This window comes from Pholis gunnellus (genome assembly GCF_910591455.1).
Source record: "Pholis gunnellus genome assembly, chromosome: 13".
Lineage (NCBI taxonomy): Eukaryota > Metazoa > Chordata > Actinopteri > Perciformes > Pholidae > Pholis > Pholis gunnellus.
Window position 1 is genome coordinate 7,855,954 of NC_136540.1, and position 23,631 is coordinate 7,879,584.

Here is a 23,631-nt window from a genome sequence, read left to right on the forward strand (position 1 = left end):
CTACAAACTAGAACAACAACTGCAAATTGAGAGCTTGTCCCTTGTGAATACATAGTAGCTACTTTCGGATACTTTCTTTATCGCTCATTGTTTAATTGTAAATTTTTTATGAAATGTATTGTTGGGAGGCAAATGTCAGTGTTATGGTGAGCCTGAGATGTGTATGTAAGTGTTGTGGTTGCATTTGTGCATTTTGGATTACGGCACTGAGTTGGTGCAGAGAACTGAGTTTTAAATATGTACTAAAATGTATAACCCACTTTTTAAAATAACAAACACAAACTTGGGTAATTTAACTTTTCTTTTTTTCTTTCCATCCTGCCCTATTCAAACCAGCTTCAGCAGGTGCTTCTTCTGTAGGTCAACAAAGTATTTTTATTTATTTTTTTGTGGCCATACAAGAAACCTTGGTTGCAGGAGTAAACATGGAGCACTTGTTGGCATCATGGGAGATCAGATCACCTGTGTACCTTTTTTATTTAGTCTGCGTCTTAATACGTGCGTTAGTTAAATGTCCCACTGTCCAGATCCACCATAGTTGTGACACTGACGCCCAGGGGACGAGCAGGCCCCCTGTAACCGGCGCGCGTCACGTTCCCCCGTACTGAGAGAGCCTGTTCCAAAATAGACGGCACCCACCCAACACCCACCAACCCACCCACACCCTCTCCCTGCTCGGCCCGGGTAGTCTCCCCTCTCTCTTTCCCTGCCGAGGAGCGTCACGCACGGAGTCTCCTCAGCAACTCCAGGAAACCGGATCTCGGGGAATATTATTCAAAAGGGAAGCCGAAGGTGGAGGAGTAGATCACAGCACATAAACCGTGAGAGTTTGTCCAGGGAAGAGGGGTCTCCCCATAACGTGAGGTGAGCTGTCCAGACTACCTTTCTTAATATGTGTGTCAGCTTCGGTACTGCAGTGGTGCTGAGAGGTGCGTCAGCTTCTGTACTGCACTGCTGGAGAGGAGTGAGTGCGTCCTTTGGTTATCTTAAAAAAGAATCTTCGTCGTACATGGCGTCTGTGGGCTACTTTAAGGAGCACGTTGTAGCCTACAACCCACACACACACTCACACACACACTCTCTCTCTCTCTCACACACACACACACACACACACTCCTCTCTCACACCTCCTGCGCCCCCCGACAGCCCATGTCCCCCCGTTATATGTGTGTTTGTATAAGCTGCGTTTTACGGTCCGGTTCAGTAACGATAAAGCGCCACAGAGTGCACTGCCTTCATTCTGGGACTATTTAGGATCAGGCTGTCGGGTGGGAGGAGCGGCTGGCCGTGGTGGGACAGCGCAGTTTGTCATGGCTATATTAGGAAAGTGGCAGTGTCATTCTTTCGTTCTGTGTCGACTCTCCAGAGACGTGCCATGCGCGACAGAGGAGGGCTATCTCATTAACCTGAGGCACAATTAAAGGAGCATTTCCATGACCGAGGGGAATTCTTGAAGTATTTGTGAACATGAGCTACTCTTTTTTCTTTTTTTTAAACAGAAAAGAAGCTTAACCCTATATCATCAAGTATACACTATCAACTCTGGAGGTGCTGTATTGTCAATGAATATGAATGAATATGAATTAAACATCAATTCATTGTCTATGGAGCGGTTCCATCACAATTTTAGTCCAAATAGTTTTGGGATTTGGAAGAAAGTTGTTTTTTTAATTTACTAATACTTTCTTAACTGTCTTAAACCACAGAAATAAGATGTATGCATTTTGGTATTTGGCGTAATGCCCCTTTAATTTAGGCCTATTATAACTCACATCACATATTCCCCAAGCATACATGTTTTTAGATTGTTAAATGATTCAAATCTTCTATTATCCCATTTCAATAATGCTGCCTGTTGCTTTTTGACTTTTTCAAACCCTCTTTATTGAAAGCAGACCACGATAAAGGCATTTTCACTTTCAAATTAGATGATAAGGCATGTACCATAAATAAATACTCAGTTTTCTAATTACTTGTTTTGTCAAATGGTTGAAACAAATTAAGAAAATGAAGAGAGGTGTATTTCATTCATGCCGCGGAGTGTCTTATCTTGACAGATATGTTGAGGAAAAAAAAGATAGTATAAAAAAACATTGTTATATGTTAATATATATAGAATATATAAGTATGTATAATATTGAGCCCGCCCTGAAATGCCTCACAGCTTGCCCGACTGAAGTGGTCGTTGGAATGTAAATTCTTTTGATAACCGAGAGCTTCCAGGAAAGAAACGAGAGCCTCTGTCTCATCAGTCGGGTTGGTCGGGTATTCCACAGTCTTTAGGCTAAATGTTGTATATTCTAGTGTGACATTCAGATATCATCACTGATGACAGCAGCATTTGGGTCACTTTATGTTTACTTTGTCACAGGCCTGAACCAGAACCGGACTTCATGTGGTTTTTTTTTTGATTGTGTGGAGCCAGATTATTTGATTACAGGATTTGATAATTTGAATTATGATCCTCCATTAAAAAGAGGAAGAACTCTGCTGCATTCATCAGACGTCTTCAGGGAACGATGCAGACCTATATCCAGATTTGGGTTTTTAGTTTTGGCCTTATGTAAGCCAGTGCAGTCTGGTTAGATACGTGTTAAACTAAATATTCTCATAAGGATTGTAGCACATGGGTGTGATTAAATGTGACTGATGTGCTGTGTATGGTCATTGTATCTGTTCTGTCCCTGCGTTCTATCGGTTCTCTGTGTCTACTTAGTGTTTGTCTTTCATGTTCAGCCATCACATAGTGTTTGGTGGGACAATCAACTATTAATATCTGCACTGATGGCAGGCACTGTTATAGAATATCTCCTGAGTTTTGGAGGATTACAGGCCGTCTGGCCGGGTGCCTGGGACAGCCGCAGAATAGCAAGTTGTCCGTCAACAAACACATTGCAGAGATCGTCGTTCAGAGATAAGCAGAAGGTTATTTAAAGTCACTGAAACCTTGGCTTCAATTCAAAGTATATCTTTACAACATCAAGTATTCAAGACTAATAAACAAGCAACATCGGTGTAAAAAATAGTAAACAAATCTTTATGTACCCTATTATTTATTAAGAGTTGTGTGGGTGTGATTCCATCGGCTTTGATTGATAGTGACGACCCACCAACTGCCTTCAGATTCTCATTCATCAAATGTTGCTGAATCGTAATCGGAGCAAAAATAGAAAAAAAGAGAAAGAAATGCAGAAAATAGTGTGTTCATTTGGATCCCGTCACTCACAGTAAGGTGATTGAGACAAAAAGGTTTTCTTTACAATGTACTGATGGACATACAATATGAATGGAGTAGAAAACAAAAGACATTCAGTCATTGCTGGCATCACATAGACCAAATATTGTATCTATTTTATGTGATTTTCAATCTGAATAAAAAGTATATAAAAGTCATGATCTTCACCCTTGAAAACAAAAGAAGTAAAAACAGCAGACGGCTGCTCATAACAACACATAAACAGAGTTACTTTTCAGCAAAATAAAAGCTGCTCCAAAGCTGTTCAACGGCCTTAATGACAGTGACAGGCCAAATACATTGGTTCGGTTGAGATCTGATCAAATTCTTTTGCTAAAAGCCTAATTTGAGACATACTGCTAAAAGTTTTGGTGAATGTTAAACTTGTTACCACCTTCATCACATTTACTTTTAAACGGCTTTGTTTCTGACCCTCTTCTGACATCTCTTCGTCCCTTCTTTCCTCCTTTTCACCATTTACTCACTCCCCCATCCCCCTTCGCTCATCCTCTCCCATGTCTGGTTTCTTCCTCTTTATATCCTCCCACCGTCCTCCACTGGCCTCAGCCATGAGTCGCAGCATCGTGCGGCAGAGTAAGTTTCGCCACGTCTTCGGCCAGACAGTCAAGGCCGAGCAGGGCTACGATGACATTCGTGTTTCCAAGGTGACGTGGGACAGCTCCTTCTGCGCCGTCAACCCAAAGTTCCTGGCAGTCATCGTTGAATCCAGCGGAGGAGGAGCGTTCCTGGTGCTGCCAATCTCTAAGGTCAGTATGGTCAAAGGGGAAAGAATTCTTGGTGGCAGGTTGGAAACACAACACAGTGTCTATGAGTTCAGTTTTCATGTGACCATAACTTCCACTGAAGATGAGACAAAACGCTGATTATGGGATCAAATCTGCACATCAATACAGCCACTAACATGTCTGTATGTAAAGATCTATTGTCTGTAGACTCTTGTTGGTTCACTGCTGGCACATGGCAACAGATGAAGATCACCAAGGACAAATAATCCTCTTGTTCTATAAATTCAAGCGACAAGCTGTTCCTTCCCGTTCGGATGGGATTTGTGTGGGTTTAAGATGTTGGTTGCGAACGCTGCGAACAAATATACATTTTCAAATTGTGTTTTATGAAAGAAAACGGGAGTCCTAATCAACTTCCAGGGTCGTACATCTCTGATGCTATCAGCATGGGTTGTCTGTGTCGTACATGTGTCAGGGGAAGTAACGAGAGAGAAGAGAGGCAGAACGTTACAGGGAACGAAGAAGAACAGAAAGACAAATAAAGATAGTTTGCTTATTTATTCTCCCTTAAGTGACAGTATGTAACCTTTTGCATCTCGGTGTTCATGAGCTGACTTTATTGCTCAGCTCATCAAGATCATGCAAGGCAATGCCATGTTGAATACTGAAATCAGTGCGGCCTCTTTAGTTTCGGATCTTTGGGAAATACACTATATGATATCCACATAATAAATAAGTAACCGTAAGGTTGAGCTAATCTTACAGGCACATTAGACAGACCTTAAGAATACTCATATATCCATGACATTTTACGCTATAGTGTATTTTCCAAACTACAAACACCTTACACTCATTTCTCACAGGCGTGGCATCAGATTCCTTGACTAAGCTGTAGTCCAGTAACTGACGTTCTGTAATGTTTGGCTACAAGGAGCTATGACGGGATCGATGTTGCGTGACATAATCAGCAGACTGTAACGGGGACAGTAAAGAAGCTCTGTGCCGAGGTCAAATAATTCCTGTGACCCCAGGTATTTAAAATACACATAAAAGCCGATGTCTCAATCTCCTGTTTTATGAATGTAATTCTAAAGTTGGCAAGAAGACGGAAGACGAGCTGCTTTTAAAAAATGATCAGTGCCACGTCATGGTATCGGCAAAGAAATGGTTTTTTTAGTATATTACTTTTTGTTTGTCTTTGCATGATTTCTTTCTAATAACAGAAGATATAATATTTGCTTTTGCTGTCATGTTGGGGAAGCCTTGGGAAGGACGCCATAATTGCTGAAACAGAAATACAGAAAGGAAAAGCCACAAATCAGACATTTAAAAATGTGATACTTCAGTGTAACATTGCATTGGGATGATACAAATATTGCCTTAGGTTAATCAATGGACATCAGAAAGACAAAACTAAACACGTTAACATTTTAATGTGGAGGGAAATAATATTCAATCCATTATCATGTTAGTAATGCTACTCCAGTGATCCGATTGAAGTAAAATAGATTAGTGGTGCTACATCAAATTTTATGGTGAACTAAAAATCCATATTTCACTGCTGTAGGTGATTCAATAAAACTGCAGTTGTAGTTGTTGTTATTACGTGTTCAAAAAATGATTCATTTTCACAGTCCAGTTAACGACAGATCACAGCTCATGGTGTGAATCCACAAATCACTACTGACTCCGCTATAACCAGCCAAGTCTGCAGCACTTTCGTTGCCCTGTGACATACCTCCACTCACTCAGCAGGTCTCTTTTGAGCCGTGCTGCTAACACCAACTGCCAATCACCGTCCAGCATTACGAGAACTGAGAAGTTAATTGACTACAGTCCAAACAATAGTCATTTTTTAATGTCATGGATGTAACACGGTCATCATTTCTGAGATTCATCAGTGTGTCAGCAGTGATAATTAGTTCCAAAGAGCTTTTTGGAGGCACAGGGAAATGGATGTGATTATATACTGGAGTCATGGTGTACAGACACGCTATTAATACACACCAACGTGCTCTCCGTCCTCCATCTTCCCCACTGAGTCCCCAACAGGCCTCAAGAAAAACTCCCCTTTCAACGCCTCGTCGCTCGGCTATAAATACACCTCACTTGGGGTGTGTGTTGTATGTGTGCGGGGGGAGTGATACCTCAAAAGTACATGTGTTCACACTATAGAAACAGGCCAACATGGACTAACCTCGATGTGACATCATGATTTTAGTGTGCATCATATTAAAATTGGTTTTATCTGTTTCCTGGAAGTCCACCACACTGCTGCAAGTAAAAAAAAAAGAAGAAAAGAGGTTTTGGGTGCATGTTGAAGGTTTTGACGCTACCTTTAGCAGCCTTGACTTAAACAGGGCACCATTACAGTTCAATACCTACTAATGTGGGCCCTGTATTGTTATCTAATCTTGTAGTCGAGGAACCCTGTGTCAAAATGTGATGGCTGAGGGCAAGAGGTGAGGGTCCAACAGTAATTTAAACTCTGTGACTCGATAGCAGGATAAATCCATGGTTGTTTCAATCGCATTTAATTTACTCCATTTCAGTGTTTGACTATTTCATTGTATGTACTTTGGACCAATAATGTCACCGCAAGGTCAATTCTTTCGATCATATCACATGACCTTTATCAGAGTTAGTTTGCCCAGTTGTTGTGGCATTGTAGCTGCTCAAATTTCCTTTTTTCTGAAAACTTTAGGGACTTTTCATTCATCTAAGCTGAAAAATGTAGATTGAAAGTTCATTTATGACTGCGGAAATAGTAGTTGAGAAAGTTTTACCATAAAAATACTCAAAAAATAAATGGAATTTAATGACAACTAGGCAAACTTCATCAGCTGAAGAAGATATGTGACATGATCAAAAGCCAAGGAACATCTACTTAATGGACCTTAGGGTGAGATTGCTTTTTTCCGAAGTCATGAATATACTTTCAATCTGAACTAGTTTGGAACTGTTTCACATTGAAATAAAGTCACTGTAACTTTAGATGATTAAATAACCTTTCACTTCTAGCCTGGTTTAAACCTACATTTCTAGACATTTCTTGACCTGCAAATCACCAAATCAATGCTTACTACTGTTTTTTACTTATGAGAAATTGATGAATATTAATGGTAGGTTATTGTACAAAACACAGTCCCAACTCAGTCCTGTCTGTCACTGGTGTTGTGTGTTGCAGTCAGGTCGTGTGGATAAAAACTACCCGCTTGTGATTGGGCACTCTGGACCTGTCCTCGATATCGACTGGTGCCCACATGACGACAACATCCTGGCCAGCTGCTCGGAGGACTGTACTGCAATGGTAACGTGTGTGTGTGTGTGTGTGTGTGTGTAGAAAAAGGTTCTGAGTGGGAGAGAGAAGTTGCAAATGCATGTGGAGGAGTTTGTTGTTCGATGACTCAGACAACAGCCACAGAGGTGAGCTGAGCTGAGTTTGTCACATCTGGCTGGCTGTTAAATGAGCGAAGTGAGTCAGTCAAGGCATCATTGTGTCTACCTGTCTGACTGTCCACCCACCTGCTCAGTCGCATCTCTATCTCTTCATCGAGCTGCTCGTCATATTTTTGTCCTTGACGTCGTCTGTCTGAAACCGACCTCGTCATTTTGAGGCTGTTGCTACTCCTGCTGCTCCATGTGTTTGTGTGTTTGTTGGGGGGGGGGGGTTTGTGGCAGATTTTTGGCACAGTGGGATGTTTTTTATGACAGACTCTTGTGTTCTAATACTTTCCTGTGCCTACGTGAAATATTTTGATAATCGGTCAGTTTCCTTTTATCAGATCAGAAAATGCTGGAGAACGCAGGATTGGTACACACAGGAGGACAATAATATAATAGATATTCACCATTAGTCTGCAGTGATTATGTTCTGCTCTACCTGCCGTCAATCACCTCACACCTACAGGAAATAACCTGTTCAAATCACCAAGTCACTGACACCTTGTCACCAACTATGTTGTGGCATCCAAGTCTTCTTGTGTTTAACTTGGACAAGTTAGTTCTGACAGTGAAGGAAAAGCACAACAACAAATCTTAAAACATGCACACATAGAGGATTAGTCACGAGGGATTGTAAACACACCTTATAACTCCATCTTAAACACAACATTTTACACTTTTAAACTGAAGACAAAACGGAGGCTCTGGTGGTTCTTTCAAACCTGCTGTGATACGCTGCATCTGTGGCCCTGAAGCTCATTACTGAGTGCAGTCAGCAGGGGCCACTGTGAGACCTGGACTACAGAGAGATGAGTAGAGACGGATAAATTATGACTATGTATTATTATTTATGCAAATAACTTGTGACCCTGAATGACAAATTAACCATCGTGAAATTCCATTTTGGCATCTAGGATTTATAATCCCCCTTTATTTGTGCAATATTTTCTCACACCCTGCCATTATGAACACAATTGCATTCCATAGTGTTTGACAGTTAATCATATTATTGCAGGAATGTATTGACAGTGATGAGTAACGACATAAACATAAAGTCTTCAAAAGCAGGAAATGAGAACCAGGTTTAGTGTCTGGGATGTAATTAAGTGCTTGGCTGCTCCACTGACACAAAAAAAGGATCAATTAGTTGTTTCGTTGATAAAATGTCATAAAATCACAAAAACAATTAAATCACAGTTTCCTTGAGTCTCAAGATGACATCTTCAAATGTCTTGTTTTGCCTGATTACAAAACACAAAGATATTCAGTTCCCAATTATATAAAACAGAAAAACCTTTCATTGGAGGAGCAGTAGCAAGCTTTACAAATAACTTGTCAAGAGAGGTTCTGATTCATTTTTCTGTCGACAGACTAATCGATGAATTGTTTACACCATGTGTCAGTATAGATATATTTTCTTCTTCTTTTGTAATGGTAGCACAAATGAACGTGTACTTGATGTAAAATGCAACACAAATATTGTATATCAGTTACTCTAATATTCAATGTTAAAGTCAGATGTCAGATGTCTTTTCAGCTTAATAGACAGATAAAATAATCCCTTTGGTTTTAAGAGATGATATGCTAAGACGCATTACATTGCTTTCTGTGTGTGTGTGTACGTGTGTGTGTGTGTGTGTGTGTGCGCACAAATGTGCAGTATGTAAGCGTGTGTCAACTTTAAACCTTTTTTGTTTGTATTATGACAACATGTGTTTTGACTCAGCATGTATCTGTACATCAGCACAGTTGTCACTGAGGACAGATTTGCCCACACTTGTTCACAACGACATCGCAGGAATCTTCGTGCAATCGCATGATTGAATCGCTGCTTCTCCTATGGCAACAGCTGCTGGGATGCTGTTTGAGTGCTGTGTGTGCATGTGTGTGTGTGTGTGCGCATGTGTGTGTGCGCGTGACAGTTCCAGCTGTCCAGTCTTGGCAGTGTTGCGTTTGTGAAGCAGAAAGGTCATAACTGTGAAGTCATCCTCTTCAGTTCACAGAGACGGCTCATTGTGTCATCTGAAAAGGCTCACGAGTGTGTGTGTGTGTGTGTGTGTGTGTGTGTGTGTGTTTGAGCATATGTGGATCAACCAATCACCTACTGAGTGCTGTAATGGACATTTTATGGAATTTTAAAAAGCTGGTTAAAAACTGGTTTAAAAAAAAGAATGCTGACATTAATGAGGAATATGTTTTGTTGTTTCTGTTTCTGTGTATTATACAGCGAAACAGAAATGTCACATGATGTCTTTTTTAAAGGGTGATTCTGTCTTAAACTCAATATCTCTACATTACACCCTTTCAGACAAAACTGTTTTTAAATTATAAATAAAGGGACTTTCTACGATGTATTCCTCGCAGTAAGGGGAAGGCTTTGGAACATAATTTAGACAAGAAATGTACACGAAATATAATAGTTAAACAAATTGATTCAATGTTTAATTGTTACATGTTACATTCCTGGCTCACCCAGTGTATGCCGGGACAGGTATCTAAACAACTAAAAAAAAAGTGTTGATATTAAAAAAAAACATGCCATTGTATTTGTGAATATTAATTATGAATTAGTGTTAATCATAGTTTTAAGAGCAAAAGTAAGCAGCCTATTGGAGTGGCACACAGGTGTGTGGACATTAGTGTGTGGGTGTCATTGGTTGTCACCTTGACTATGAAGCAACTGAAATGTATTTCGATGGCAGTGACTGCCAGTAAATTTATGAACCGACTAAAATGACGAAGCAGTAAATCTGCGTCAGTGTGCTGAGTTTAATGGAACAATGAAAGATGCTGGCCTAATAACAACTATTCTCTGAATCATCTGATGTGCAAGGGATGTTTGTACAGAGGTGTAGAGTAGGGACATATAAATACTTTACTCTGATTCAGTATATAAGTGCAGTTACTTTCATCTTCCATCATCTGGGTCTTCTTGTTATATAGCAGAATGTCAAACTCTTGATGTGTGCCTTCTTCTCACTTCTCACATTAAATTATAAAAGCTGTAATTGTGATTATAATACTTATGACCAGGAGGATTAAATAGGTTAAATGGATTAAACATGTACTATAATTTACAATACACTGACAGAAAACACTTCTTGTGTAACATCAGAAACAGAATCCATCTGATTGTCCTTCCTCCCTCCTCTCCAGGTGTGGCAGATCCCAGATCACTCACTGACCCGCCCCATCTCCGACCCCATTGTCGTCCTGGAGGGACACTCCAAACGTGTCGGTATTGTCACCTGGCACCCCACCGCACGCAACATACTACTCACTGCGGGTAGGACAGACACACACACACACACACACTTTCCTTGAAAGTTTTATAAACGTTTGACTTTATGTAAGCAGTTAGGAGTGTGAATACATTCAAATGTCTGTCCTTTGCTCTCCCCAGGCAGTGATAACCTGGTTATAATCTGGAACGTGGGGACAGGCGAGCCCCTCATCACCATGGACGACCACCCAGACCTCATCTACAGCATCAGCTGGAACCGAAACGGCAGCTTGTTTTGCACCACCTGTAAGGACCGACGTCTGCGTGTCTGCGACCCGCGCAAGAGGGAGGTGGTTGCGGTGAGTGAGTAGAAAATACTAATAAATACATATCTCACAGTATAATTAATTCCATTACAATAACACCACGATGAGCGCAACATATGAGGGGTATAATATTTGTCTATCTGTTGAACACTGATACTGGAAAGGACCCATTAAAGTAATAGTTTGATATTTTGGATTAATTGAGATGAGACGATTGATACCAGACTCATGTCTGTCCATTAAATATACGGCTACAACAAGTAGCCTGTTAGCTTAGCACAAAGACTGGAAACAGGGGGAAACAGCTAGTCTAGCTCTGTCCAACTGAATCAAAATCAGTCAACCAGCACCTTTTGAAGCTCACCAGTTAACAAGTTATAACTTGTTTCGTTATATCTGGACGTTTTTCAGGGGTTATGACTATTTCTTGGCTGGGAGAAGTAACTTCCTTCAGTTTTTGTTTGGATTTAACGAAAAGCAATGAAATATCTTAATTACTGAGCGTTAGAGTTGATGCTAGGCGGATTTTGATAACTTAAGACAGAGTCAGGCTAACGGTTTCATGTATTTATGCTAAGCTAAGCTAGCCAGCTGCATACTTTCACGTTTAAACGGACACACACAAGAATACTGATCAGTACTAATTCATCTAACTCAACCAAATAAGCGTATTTCCCAAAATGTTGAACTATTCCTTGAATACATAAAGCACAGTGTTTATATTATAGATCATTAGATTAACAATTCAATGGTTATGTACAGGTTTGTTGATCTAAAGCCGCTGACATTGGAGTACGCACATACAGTCCAATAAACACCTAAAAGGTGAACAAGGAAGTAACTCTTGTCTGTCCCTCGTCCGATCGACAGGAACGTCTGGCTCCACATGAGGGTATCCGGCCAATGAGAGCCATCTTCACCAGAGACGGAAACATTTTCACCACAGGATTCACCAGGATGAGCCAGAGAGAGCTCGGACTCTGGGACCCGGTAACCAACAATAACATTTCATGTGCTGTTCATGCACATGAAAAGGTGCAGAAATGTACATGCACTTACATGCAAATTGTATGCTTTTGTTCATCCCTTTTACTCTCCACAGACAAATTTTGAGGAGCCCATAGCACTGTTGGAATTGGACACAAGTAACGGAGTGTTGTTACCATATTATGACGCAGACGCAAACATGGTCTACCTCTGTGGAAAGGTACAGAGACACTGGTTTATTGGTTCAAATCATGTTTGTAAATGTACTGTGTAATATATACAGAAATGTGTGCAGAGCCATTGTGTTTCCAGCCTTAATAATGACACGTTATTGACATGTTTTATATGTGTTTTCTGTGTTTGTCTGTAGGGGGACAGCAGTATCCGTTACTTTGAGATCACAGATGAGCCGCCATACGTCCACTACCTCAGTACCTTCAGCACTAAGGAGCCCCAGAGAGGGATGGGCTTCATGCCCAAGAGAGGTGTGGACGTCACCAAATGTGAGATCGCTAGGTGAGATAAAAATCAGCATTGTTTCATGGGATTGTATTTGTTTGATGGGATGTAAAGGCTACAGATGTTGCATGAGAGTCGTGAAACAGCTCAAAGTGCAGACCATTTGTCTTCTTTACAACCATTTGTCGCTTTTTCCGTGCTTTAATGGCATTTACATATATGTTAAAGTTGTTGCACTGTCCATCACTGAAGATATGGTCCATTAATGAATTGTCTATTTACATTACTTATTCTCTTATCATTACTGAACTGTGACCCCTGGTGTGTATAAGATCATTTCAGACTAAATATAAACTGATACACTCATGTGTAACAAAAGCACAACTGATGGGTCTCTTATCTCTCTGCTCTGTCTCATCTCTTAACGTCCTCTTAGGTTATTCAAGCTCCTTGACAAGAAGTGTGAACCCATCACAATGACAGTGCCCAGAAAAGTAAGGTCATACTCTACAAGCGTTTTACTTTGACAGTGGTGGAGGATTACTAAGTACATTTACACAAATGATGTACTTTAGTAAGATTTTGAGATACTTTTATTTTATTTACATCTTATGCTTCTTCATATTCTTCCACTGCATGTCAAGGGGATATTTGTTTTTTCCAAAGCAGTTACTTGTTAGCTTCTGGTCAATATTTTTCATAATTTTCCAAAATATGCGATTTGTGATGCATTGTTAAGGATTAAACTCCCCAAAAGTATGTAACGCGATTCAAATTAGCCTCACCTTCACCAGCTACAACATTAATGAGCTGCTTGTTTCAATGCTTCAATGATTTGTTTTGTTGTTTCCAATACTTTCTGTAGTTTTACGTAAATATTTTTTACTTTTATGCAGTGGGGCAATTTTATAGTGTGGTATTTCTACTTTCACTAAAGCAAAGGATCTGAAGACTTCCACTACTGAACTTTTAATTGATTCTCATTCCCACAATATGCTCTTTGAGTCTTATTCATTTTCCCTTGATTTCTTTGTTTTATTTGATACTGTTTCCTGCTCTGCTGTGTTTTCATCTTATCTTCCACCCATCCTCCAAGAAAGACAGACAGAAATAAATGAATCGTTTTTATTAACCACTGTACAGTAAATTCCAAAAACAAAAAAAAACACATCTGTCTCTCTTTTATTCGTCTCGCCAACTCCCTTTCACAGTCGGATCTCTTCCAAGATGACCTGTACCCGGACACGGCAGGGGCCGAACCCGCCATGGAGGCTGAAGAGTGGCTGGATGGTCGTGATGAAGATCCAATTCTGGTGTCCATGAGGGACGGCTACATGCCGCCCAAGAGCCGGGAGCTCAAAGTGGCAAAGAAGAACGTGCTGGACTCCAGACCCACCACCCGGCGAAGCTTGTCCACTTTGGACACCAACAGTCTGCCGGTAAGTTGTGGCATCCATTATAATACCTTCGGGTACCTACTAATACATTTTCAATAAAAGACTCACTTTAGCTTTTCAGCCTGTAATCTGAATGCACAGTTACTCCTGAACCTCTGCCTCTCTGTTTAACACGTTTCTGTTTATTTCTTCTCTATTTGTACCTGCCCTCAACCTTTTTTCTCCAGAAGCTCCCTTCTTTGTTTTGGTTTATTTCTCCTAGTTGCTCACTGTCCTTGACCTATTTTTCATCTTTTTTTTCTTTATCCTTAATTCCCCCCTCCCTGTCACTGTCTTTTTTCCTCTCTTCTTCTTCTGTTTCCCTTTTTTCCTTCTCTCCACTCTCTTCCCGTCCAGCCTGAGCTGCTTGAGAGGCTGTTGGAGGAAATTCATAATCTAAAGGCCACAGTTTTGTCCCAAGAGAAGCGAATCTGTGATTTGGAGAATAAGCTTTCCCAGTACACCAATGGCACTGACTGACATGCATGACACACACCTTTTGAAGAACTGGTCTACATTTACATACATACATAAAATATCTATAGGATTATTAAAGAAAAAACTTGTCCCTTGTCTTGACAAAGAACCACTCACCTAAGAAGTCCAGTTTAAAAGGTACCATTGTGTAAGAATATGAATGTGGACATTGTAAATGTTATTTGGCAGTCCAACAAATTTGAATAAATTACATCTGTACTAAAACAATACTGTTAGAGAAGGACAGGTATACAAAAAGTAGCAAAACTCAAATGACAGAAAAATACTTTTCTGCATGAAATGGAGTCTTTTTTGTTAAGTTGAATCTCCTCAAACTACATAGTACACAGACGTCACCATAAAAGACTCAAGCAAGCGCACACACTCGGCACATGTATTTGCCTTGTCCCTCCGTATCAAACAACCACGGACCAGTTCATTAAATCTCTCTGAAAACTTTTCAAAATGTAAATAGTGATAAAAGGAAACGGTAGAAAAAATGTAGCAAAATGTGAAAAGCATAATGTTTTGTGTTCTGTAAAGGATTATACATTAGACACATTATGACAATAAAAAAAAACGTGTTTTTTAAAAATGTCTGCCTTTTCTGTACCTCATTTGCAGCAATGCACCAGAACACACCGCCAGAAAGTGAGCTCTCCTATGAAGCAAAACGTATCATATTATTTCCTACCTGGGCATCCGGGATGCCACAGAATTACCGTAAATGTTACATCAAATAGTTTCCTCACAATGAAGCAAGAACGTCCGCGGTTACCCTCGACTTGACACGAGAGTCAAGTCGAGTAAGATTGTTACTGAAGTTACAATAACTTCAGTAACCATGTGGCTCCTGTGGTCACATCATGACATGGGCATACGGCTGCACTGGAATTCACTCGCAATAACAATGTGTTCCAAACGCCACACAAACAGTAACAACCCGTCGCAAAAGAGACAACAGCCAGACTCATAGACTGTTTATGACTGACTTTTTACTGACTTCGATGTACTTTCATGACTTTTTTTCACACAATATAATGATTTTTTTTTAAATAAAACACAACAATACAACTTTTTAAAGACTTTTTATGACTGTGGCTTTTTCTGACATACTATACCATTTTCTTTACTTTTTAATGACCTACTCTGCCATGACATTTTTAGGGCATTCTATATGATGGCTTTTTTATGCCTTTTCTGTGCCATACTTTACTATGTCTTTTTCCATTTTCATGGCATATATACTGTGGCTTTTTATGACATATTGATTACATTTTTTTTCTTACATATTGAACTGTGATTTTGTTATTACAGAAATACATTATGAGAGAAAAATACTTTCTGCCTGGAAATTACATAGTGTAAGAAACATATCGCCATGAAAGATAGACATCAAGCAAAGACCAGACACTGAATCAGATGATCACTGACCAGTCTATTAACTCTCTGAAAACCTTTGAAAAATTGAATTAGTAATACAAGGGAAACAGGAGAAACTTGTTTAATTTGTGGCAAAATGTGAAAAGCTGAATATTTAGTTTTTTGTATGTATGACACATTATAACAACAATTAAAAAACAGTGTTTTTTCATCATTCCTGCCTCTTCTGTCTGTCTGTTGGCGATGCTCACACACACAAAAACAGCCATTGGGTTCAGTTCAGGTAGCACACAAATAGCTTAAAGCTGTAGGTAACCCTTTTCATATTACACACAGTTAATTGATTCAGTATATAAAGAATATATATTAATGCAGCTTTAACGATTTACAACTTTGACATGGAGTCAGTGGATGCCCAGTTCTGAAAGTATATGGAGGCCGAATACCACTATACTTAGGCAAAGAAGAGGTAACTGAATGACTTTTGTGGAAGAAGAGACAGCAGCTTGTGAACCTGTGTACAAAGAGGTGCCGACATTACCCACTCGATCCACAACCAGCAGCTCCATATCAGGTGAACAGCAGGACGAACTGTAGGAAACCAGTGTTATGTTCTCATTGCCAGCGGCCAGGCTGGAGGTCAAGGTCCCATTGCCCCGTTTGAGGCTAACACGCTCAACACCCGTCCCTTCAGCCCCATCAGTCACCTGAACAGAGAACTCCCACGTCGATAAACTGCAATTATCAGAGCAGTTTGACGGCAGGCTGAGCAGCTCACACACAGGAGGAGTAAAATCAGTCACCTATGAGGAGAAGAAAAAGTATATATGTAGTTTTTTATAATATATTCTCTATAGGAAAAAATCACATCTAGGAAGTTACAAATCTATAAATGGGATTCTTTAGCGTGAGGATTACCGCGTTAAAGATGGAGAAACGCAGCACAACATAGTTTGTATCTTCACTAGCGGTAGCCTCGACCTCAATAGTCAGGGTGACGTCAGAACCAGACGGGGTGTTAAGAGGTGCTGAGAGGGTCACGGTATCATTAACACTATTCCCGGTTTCCAGGAATAAATTGGTTGGAGATGTTGAGTCAAAACGTCGGTTGTTGGTGGCTCGGATGGTGAAGTTTCCCCCGACTCCACTGGTTATCACAGAGAAGGGCACAGAGAACGGTGTTCCTGGTACCAAGATGCTATCGGAATCAGCCTAAAAACAGAGGGGATCAGACAAGGACCAGTGATTTAAGTGAACATTACAACAATTTGTTGTTGCTGCATCTCCTCTCATGTTTGATGCGATGTTCCTGTGACACAGTGATGGTCTGGGTACTCACAATAACAGTCAGTTGAGAGGCTCTGAAGTTGGTGGATAACTGCCTTTGGAAGAATATCGATGAAGCTCCGGGGGCAACACTGTCATCCCGCCCCTTCACCCGCACCACAAACTCCACCGACGGCATCGTGTCAACATGAACTAAGAAGCTTCCACCCCCCTGTGGCTCTATGACTCCTTTAATCTCCTCCGACCCTGACGATTCAACCAGAGTGACCTCTGTCACCGTGGCAGAGTCACTACCCGTTAAAGACACCAAGAAGCTACCGTTGACACCTTGAAAGAAAGTAGAAATTCATCATGTTTGACTTGATTACCTTACCTCAGCATATCATCAAATTCACATCTTAACAATTTTCTGTACCAGCTCTGGGACGTGTGTCAAGAGCATCATATCCTGTGAGAGGGCCCTGTGATGCCTCCACAAAGTCAAACAGGAAGTCAATAGGACTGTGACCTGCAAATAAAGTCATGAAAAGAAAAAGAAAAAAAGGATCAAATATACAGTTTCTTTCAGTGTTTATTTCGACAAAGCTTAAACATGATACTGGAGTATTCTATCTTTTTTATTTTTATTAAATGGGTTACTAGTACTGTATGAGCAACATATCCTGCAATTTTTAAATGTGGGAGCTGAATTCTAAAAGATCGCCTTTTATTTTTGTTAAAATAACAAGGGGTTCAAATATCTGCGTGAATGTATGACATATAAAGCTGATTGAGCTAAATGCTGACATCAGCATGCTACTGCAACATGCTCACATTGCTAATGTTTAACAGGTATAATGGTTACCGTGTTCATCATCTCAATTTAGCTAATAGTTGTTGAGCAGCACTAGAAAATAAATACAGCTGAGGCTGATGAGAATGTTGGTAGTTGTTGGTAGCCGTACATCAACATGGCTCTAACATTCATTTTGTGATCACATTATGACTCATGGGGTCTCACCTATGACCTTAAGAGTGTAATCATTACACGACACCATTTTAATTTTCCACAGTCCAGTTTGTCTTTTTAGTCGCAGAGTCTTGAAGTTTCCCACTGACTGGGAATCAGTGATCAATGGTCCTGTTGTGTCAGTGCTTTGCTGAGATTCACCTTCAGAAATTACAATTAATAGAATAATTAATTATCTGACAGACTGATGATGATTTCATTGATTCAAACATTTGTCACAAATAAGATTTTTTTAAGGCACACTATACTATGACTTTTTTAATGAGATTGTATGTGATTGATTTTATACAATTACATTTTTTTATTGCATACTATAAAGTGATTTTTTCATGACATACTGTACTATGACATACTCTTTTAAATTCTGTATGACATTTAATGGCATACTATTTTATGGCATTTTTTATGACACTATACTATGACGTTTTTATGAAGTACTTACTATACTGTAACTTTATTTTTTTAATATGAAATAATCTACATTATGCCTTAACGAAGACTTAATTTAAAAAGGCAGTATTACCTGTGGGGCTGGTAAGCGTGAAAGTGATGTCGTGCGCAGTGATGTAAACTCTAAGGTTTATTACTGTTTCATCAACTATAAAATAAAAGTTATCCGTCTTTCCTGGGGACCTGGCTGCCTGCAGAAGGGTTACCTAGAAAATAAGCATTAAATAGATGACACAGCTGAAATCTTTGAACTGACCAAACTCAGTAGTAGTGAGACCTAAGTGATGTTACCAGAGAGGAGCTGGAGGATTCTGTTATGATGCTGGTGGCCACAAGGAGCTCACTCTTTGTGACTTCAATAGCCAGACCTCCTGACGCCTGAGCCAGGTCTCTGTACAGCTGAGCATCTGATGCTGCTATCCTGGGATGTTCCTTTGTGTCATTAACGTGTTTCATACGATTGAGCATAGTTGACTCAGTAATCATGAAATTCACCTGGAAAGCAAGAAGCACAATCAACCAAATCAGAACGGCCTTGAGAAACCATTGAAGTGAGAAAAAAGTATCTTAAAAAAAATCTTCGATCAACTAATGTGTTGATGGAATGCTGCAGCTCTACAATGTTTTGTCAGGTTTAGAGGAATCAAATGGGTGTGTGTAATCGACATACAAAGATGCACACCGCTGAGTCTGTCTGTCTCAACATAGCACATCCCAGGCCAGCATTGTGTGTTGTACACAGAGAATTATCAATGACAAAACATAACAAATGCAAAAAATACGATGAAAATTGTAAAAAAAAAAGAGAAATTATCACGATATTGCAACAAATTCTATACTGACCATAAATTATTTCGTACTTAGACACTCACCACTGTTTGCGTCCGCTCTATGAGTGCGATCACTGTGCTTTTTAGGTGTTTGTCTTTAGCTCGGGCATCTGTGAAGAGGAAGACCTCAGAATTTGAAGGAGCCCCGGTTAAAGCCAGCTGTATGAGGAAGAGAGTGTGGAATAACAAGGACAGCTTTAGTTAAAACAGGAAACACTTCAACAAGCTTCTGGGGGCAGATTTTGAAGTAGTAACAATCACACATCACATCACCTGAAGCCCTGAAAGACTCAGTTCCCCCTCATCCCCTCCACCGGCTGCTGATAATGAATTAATGGCAGACTCGAAGACGTTTGGGTCTGTAGTCTTCATCAGTGGCCCAAAATCTGGGGTTCAGTTGGAGACAGGAGAAAGAAAAACACCTCGATGATGATGTACAACAACAAGAACAACAACAAAATGTATAGCATCCTCAAGATTGTACCTGGATCGTTAAAAGGTACAAGAATGTAAACTGAGGGCTCATCTTCTGTTCCCACTACACTTTTGATTATAGAGGAAGTGACGGTCCTCACTGTTGCAATGTCATCGCTCAGGCTTCTTGTGGTGTCAATTACAAAACAAAGAGCTTTGCTGGACCCTTTGGAGATTCCCATCATCCTGAGGAATGAAGAGAGATGGAACAAATGGATGAAAAACATACTCTATACCTCCTTATAGTACATAATTGACACATGCAGAATGGGTTTCATACTGGAGGAATGGTCTGTCACCAGCAGCCTCTCGAATGTCCTCCAGTAACCCACTGGTTGCAGCTATCGCCAAGTTTACTGCGTCAGTGTGGAGGTGTCCGTGACTGGCTGAGAAAGTGTCTTTGTTGATCCCACCTTTAGGTTCAATGTTGCTTGTTTGATCCAATGGTCCTCCTTGACTGCATTTTCCTTTGCAATAAATAGCATAAGAGGGAGATCCGTTTCCTTTTTTAGTCATTTTCTGAGGAGCATTCTGGTTAAATGTGTGCTTTTATTTCTATAGATCTCTTTTTAACTTTAGATATTGTGCAGTAATTAGGGAAAGTTTCACCTGAGTTATTTTGAGAACATAAGCTTAAAAAAAGCATCAAAACAACAACCTAGGCAGGGTCAAGATATATCCCCTATGACTGTGGAAGTGGAGGGGGTGGAAAATGTTCCAGAAACAGAAAACACAACAGGGGAAAGTGAAACTGAAGAGGGCAAAACAATAGAAGAGGAATGTGACTCCTGAGATGATCTTATAGTCCATATTTATTGGCCCCAAACAGCCAATGGATGTGTATCCTGACTGGGAAAGGTTGTGCATTTTAGGCCACTTAACAACATTGCTGTTAACAGGACATATTATACTGTACAATGCACTTGAAACATTATTGCGGCTTCACTGAGACATAATGCAAAACGTGTTTTAGGTTAAGTAACAAGTAAACATTGTCAAAAGGACATATTATCTATTGCAGTCAAGACATTATACTGTATCCAAATATTTTATAGTAAATCTCAAGAATGTATTCGCTTGTTCATGTGAACCATCTTCTAAGACTGTTTGATTTAACTTCTTAAACGTGTTGAGTTATAAATCTGAATATAAAATGCTGTGGCATTAGCGGTTAAATGTAAGGAATCACTTACCTTTGGGTTTGGTTGAGAGAAAAGGCAGACTACCAAAATACCCAGAGGTCAGTACCTTCTCCTCTATGACGTCCCCCAAGATGTTGTTCCTGCAGTCGTCTCCATCACAGTTGCGACATGTCGCCCTGCTTTTATCTGAGTAAAAAACATTTGAATTATGTTTTCCTCCGTGTGTCCCAAACTGCATATCTGTTTGTCAACACACAGAGACAGACATCACATCATAGCCTACCATCTCTGACATTACGCAATCTCTTTACCTGCTATGTTACCAATGCTGGTGTCTGATCTGATCAGATTAGCGTTTGGGAGTTTGTTTCCTAGTTCCACCCAGTTACTATGACTGTAGAAGTCCTTAAAGTTGACAAAAGAAGACACAGGTTAATAATCCATCACGTTTCCTTGAATATTTTAAAACAGTTACGGCTTCAGTAATGCTTTGAGAAATAATGAACCTGTAAGGGATGTAAAATCTCTCCCACTTTCTGCCTCGCCGCCTCAAAGTTCTCTTGTTTGTTGCTTGCTTTCACAGACAGTAATCCCTCAGTGATGATTTTCCTTCCTTGAACAAACAATTCATCATCAAAGTGGAAGCTTGCATTAAAGGCACGGCGAATATCCCCCCGTATATTCCTCCACATGATAAATATAATGGCTTGGCGGAAACTCTTGGACGCCTTTGGTTCGCCGCAGGCCACAGCAACAGCCTTTGCAGTGAGAGGCTGTGCCTAAACACACAAAGTCAAATCATATTAACATTGCTAAAAGACGACATAACATTTCCAGTAAAACAACCTAATTGAAGGGAATTCTCACAGGAAAAGTGAAGTCTGTCCCCTCAGCTTGGGCCAGAGCACGGCACACCTGCAAGGTGGAATTTAATATTGCTTTCTCCGTGATTTCCTGGTGATTCCGAGAGTTTCCTGGCAATATCCCAAAGCCCTGCGCTCCAGTGTGCAGGAGCAGGAGACACAACGCAGCACAAGACATCATTGCTCAACCTGTTGAATAGTCTGCAGGAGATAGAAACACATTTCTCTCCATTTTTCCTTCAGTGGTTCATTACCTGGTAGACTGTATATTAGTGTCTGGTCCTTTCATTTATTCTTTATTTAGTCTCAAACAAAAGTGCTCTCGACAATTCCTACAGTCGACTAAATTCATAAAGGTGTGTCACAACAAAGGTCACAACTGCTGGAGACAAATGAGTGTAAATGATTTTATGTTTTTCTTTTTTAATTGTAACTTAATAGATATGAGGGTAACATCACTTGTTTCTATAACACGAGCAGTGCTGTCGACCTGAAACTCTGAAAACATCATTTTGATGCAGTGGAGCACCTTTCTACCAATGCCACAAACACTCACCTCACTAAAATAACCTACTTTATGCAACAAACTTAATTTGTGATTACACACATATCACATTTCACATATAGTTTTAGCCCTCATACTTCTCCTCATAGCTCACAATAATATATTGTTATTGAGTATCAATGTTGTTTATTTCACCATCAAATCTTAAATTAAAGAAAGAGCACTTTAAACTCAATAACGCTTTCTTTGGTAACATTTTTCTTAAAGATTTTCTAACTGTGGTTCATAATAGAGGATAAGTACTACATAAGAGAATATGGTCTGTATTCAATGTAATACAACTTTAATGTCTATCTTTACATTACTGATAACTATGAGTTGAAAGAGTAACGTACCTTAGGTCTTAATCCGGTCCTCTACACTCTGACAGTCTTTGTAAAAAAACACCTGCTTTGCAGCACTCCACAGCTACAGTCACGCATGAGTCGTTCTACCTGTTCCCTTGGGTATGATTTTAGTGTTTGTCTGGGTGGTAACAGAGGCAGAGTGATGCCAAGTTATTCACCTAATACAATTATTATCACATTATCTACATGTAAAGGTCTCTGTAAGGCTTGTGTCTGCTGCATACTCAATATTTGTTTTGTGTGGGAATGACTGAAACAAAACTGACAGGTTGTTGAAAGGTCTTGGATGACATCCCGCATTCTTCTTAACATGAACAAAAAATTGGCAAGAGCTGTAAATTAAACTAAAACACACACTGACACTAAGCAAAGCAAACACTGCAGGTATACTGTAGAGATGTGCATTGGGCGGCTCCTTTAATGTGACTGTTGAAAACAGATCATGATGTTATCCATCATGATCCGAGTAAGAACACAGCTCCTGAAAGTGACTTTCCTCTAGCACCACAGGTACACTGACAGCATCTGATATTTGTGATAAATGCAGTAGAAACATGATTTATAACATTTTTCTTTGCCATTATTTGAAATAATTTTGTATAATATGGCTATGGGGGCTACTGATCTATACCAAATGTATTAATTTGTGTGATAGTGTTACTGCTGTTGTGACAGTGTGTCTTTCATATGTTGTCTGCTGTAATTTATCTTTGTGCACCGTGGTTGATAATGTTATCTAATCTAACCCAAACTGTATGCCCAGTTGAGGTGTCCTTCTTTTGCTCCTGCCTCATGTTAAGAGATTGTAGAAAAGTATGAAAGCATAAAAGTATAACTATTATAACATAACCTGTTTGATTTAAAAAGTACAACCATTAAACATATAAATTGTTTTATTTCATGATAGAAGTGATTAAACCTATAACCTGTTTTATTTTATGATAGAAG

At 39.8% G+C, this 23,631-nt stretch overlaps 2 protein-coding genes across 2 annotated transcripts; one reads left to right on the top strand and one right to left on the bottom strand.

The window, feature by feature from the left end:
* The first annotated feature begins 682 nt into the window (after window positions 1-682).
* coro6 (coronin 6) lies at window positions 683-15,881 on the top strand. Its single transcript, XM_079172283.1, has 11 exons — window positions 683-864; window positions 3,803-4,002; window positions 7,169-7,291; window positions 10,582-10,711; window positions 10,829-11,007; window positions 11,845-11,964; window positions 12,077-12,181; window positions 12,332-12,477; window positions 12,857-12,914; window positions 13,632-13,859; window positions 14,214-15,881. Exons 2-11 carry the CDS (start codon window positions 3,805-3,807, stop codon window positions 14,334-14,336), a joined length of 1,410 nt encoding a protein of 469 aa, XP_079028409.1. The 5' UTR covers window positions 683-864; window positions 3,803-3,804; the 3' UTR covers window positions 14,337-15,881.
* Window positions 15,882-16,120: 239 nt separating this feature from the next.
* Window positions 16,121-21,949, bottom strand: LOC306705183 (von Willebrand factor A domain-containing protein 7-like; the record flags this gene model as incomplete). The annotated part of the gene is made up of 16 exons (XM_079171885.1): window positions 16,121-16,137; window positions 16,231-16,519; window positions 16,635-16,928; window positions 17,056-17,330; window positions 17,419-17,511; window positions 18,004-18,153; window positions 18,536-18,668; window positions 18,754-18,957; window positions 19,335-19,451; window positions 19,566-19,678; window positions 19,777-19,952; window positions 20,047-20,233; window positions 20,960-21,094; window positions 21,220-21,313; window positions 21,415-21,687; window positions 21,776-21,949. 16 exons carry the CDS (start codon window positions 21,947-21,949, stop codon window positions 16,121-16,123), a joined length of 2,724 nt encoding a protein of 907 aa, XP_079028011.1.
* Between the last annotated feature and the right edge of the window lie 1,682 nt (window positions 21,950-23,631).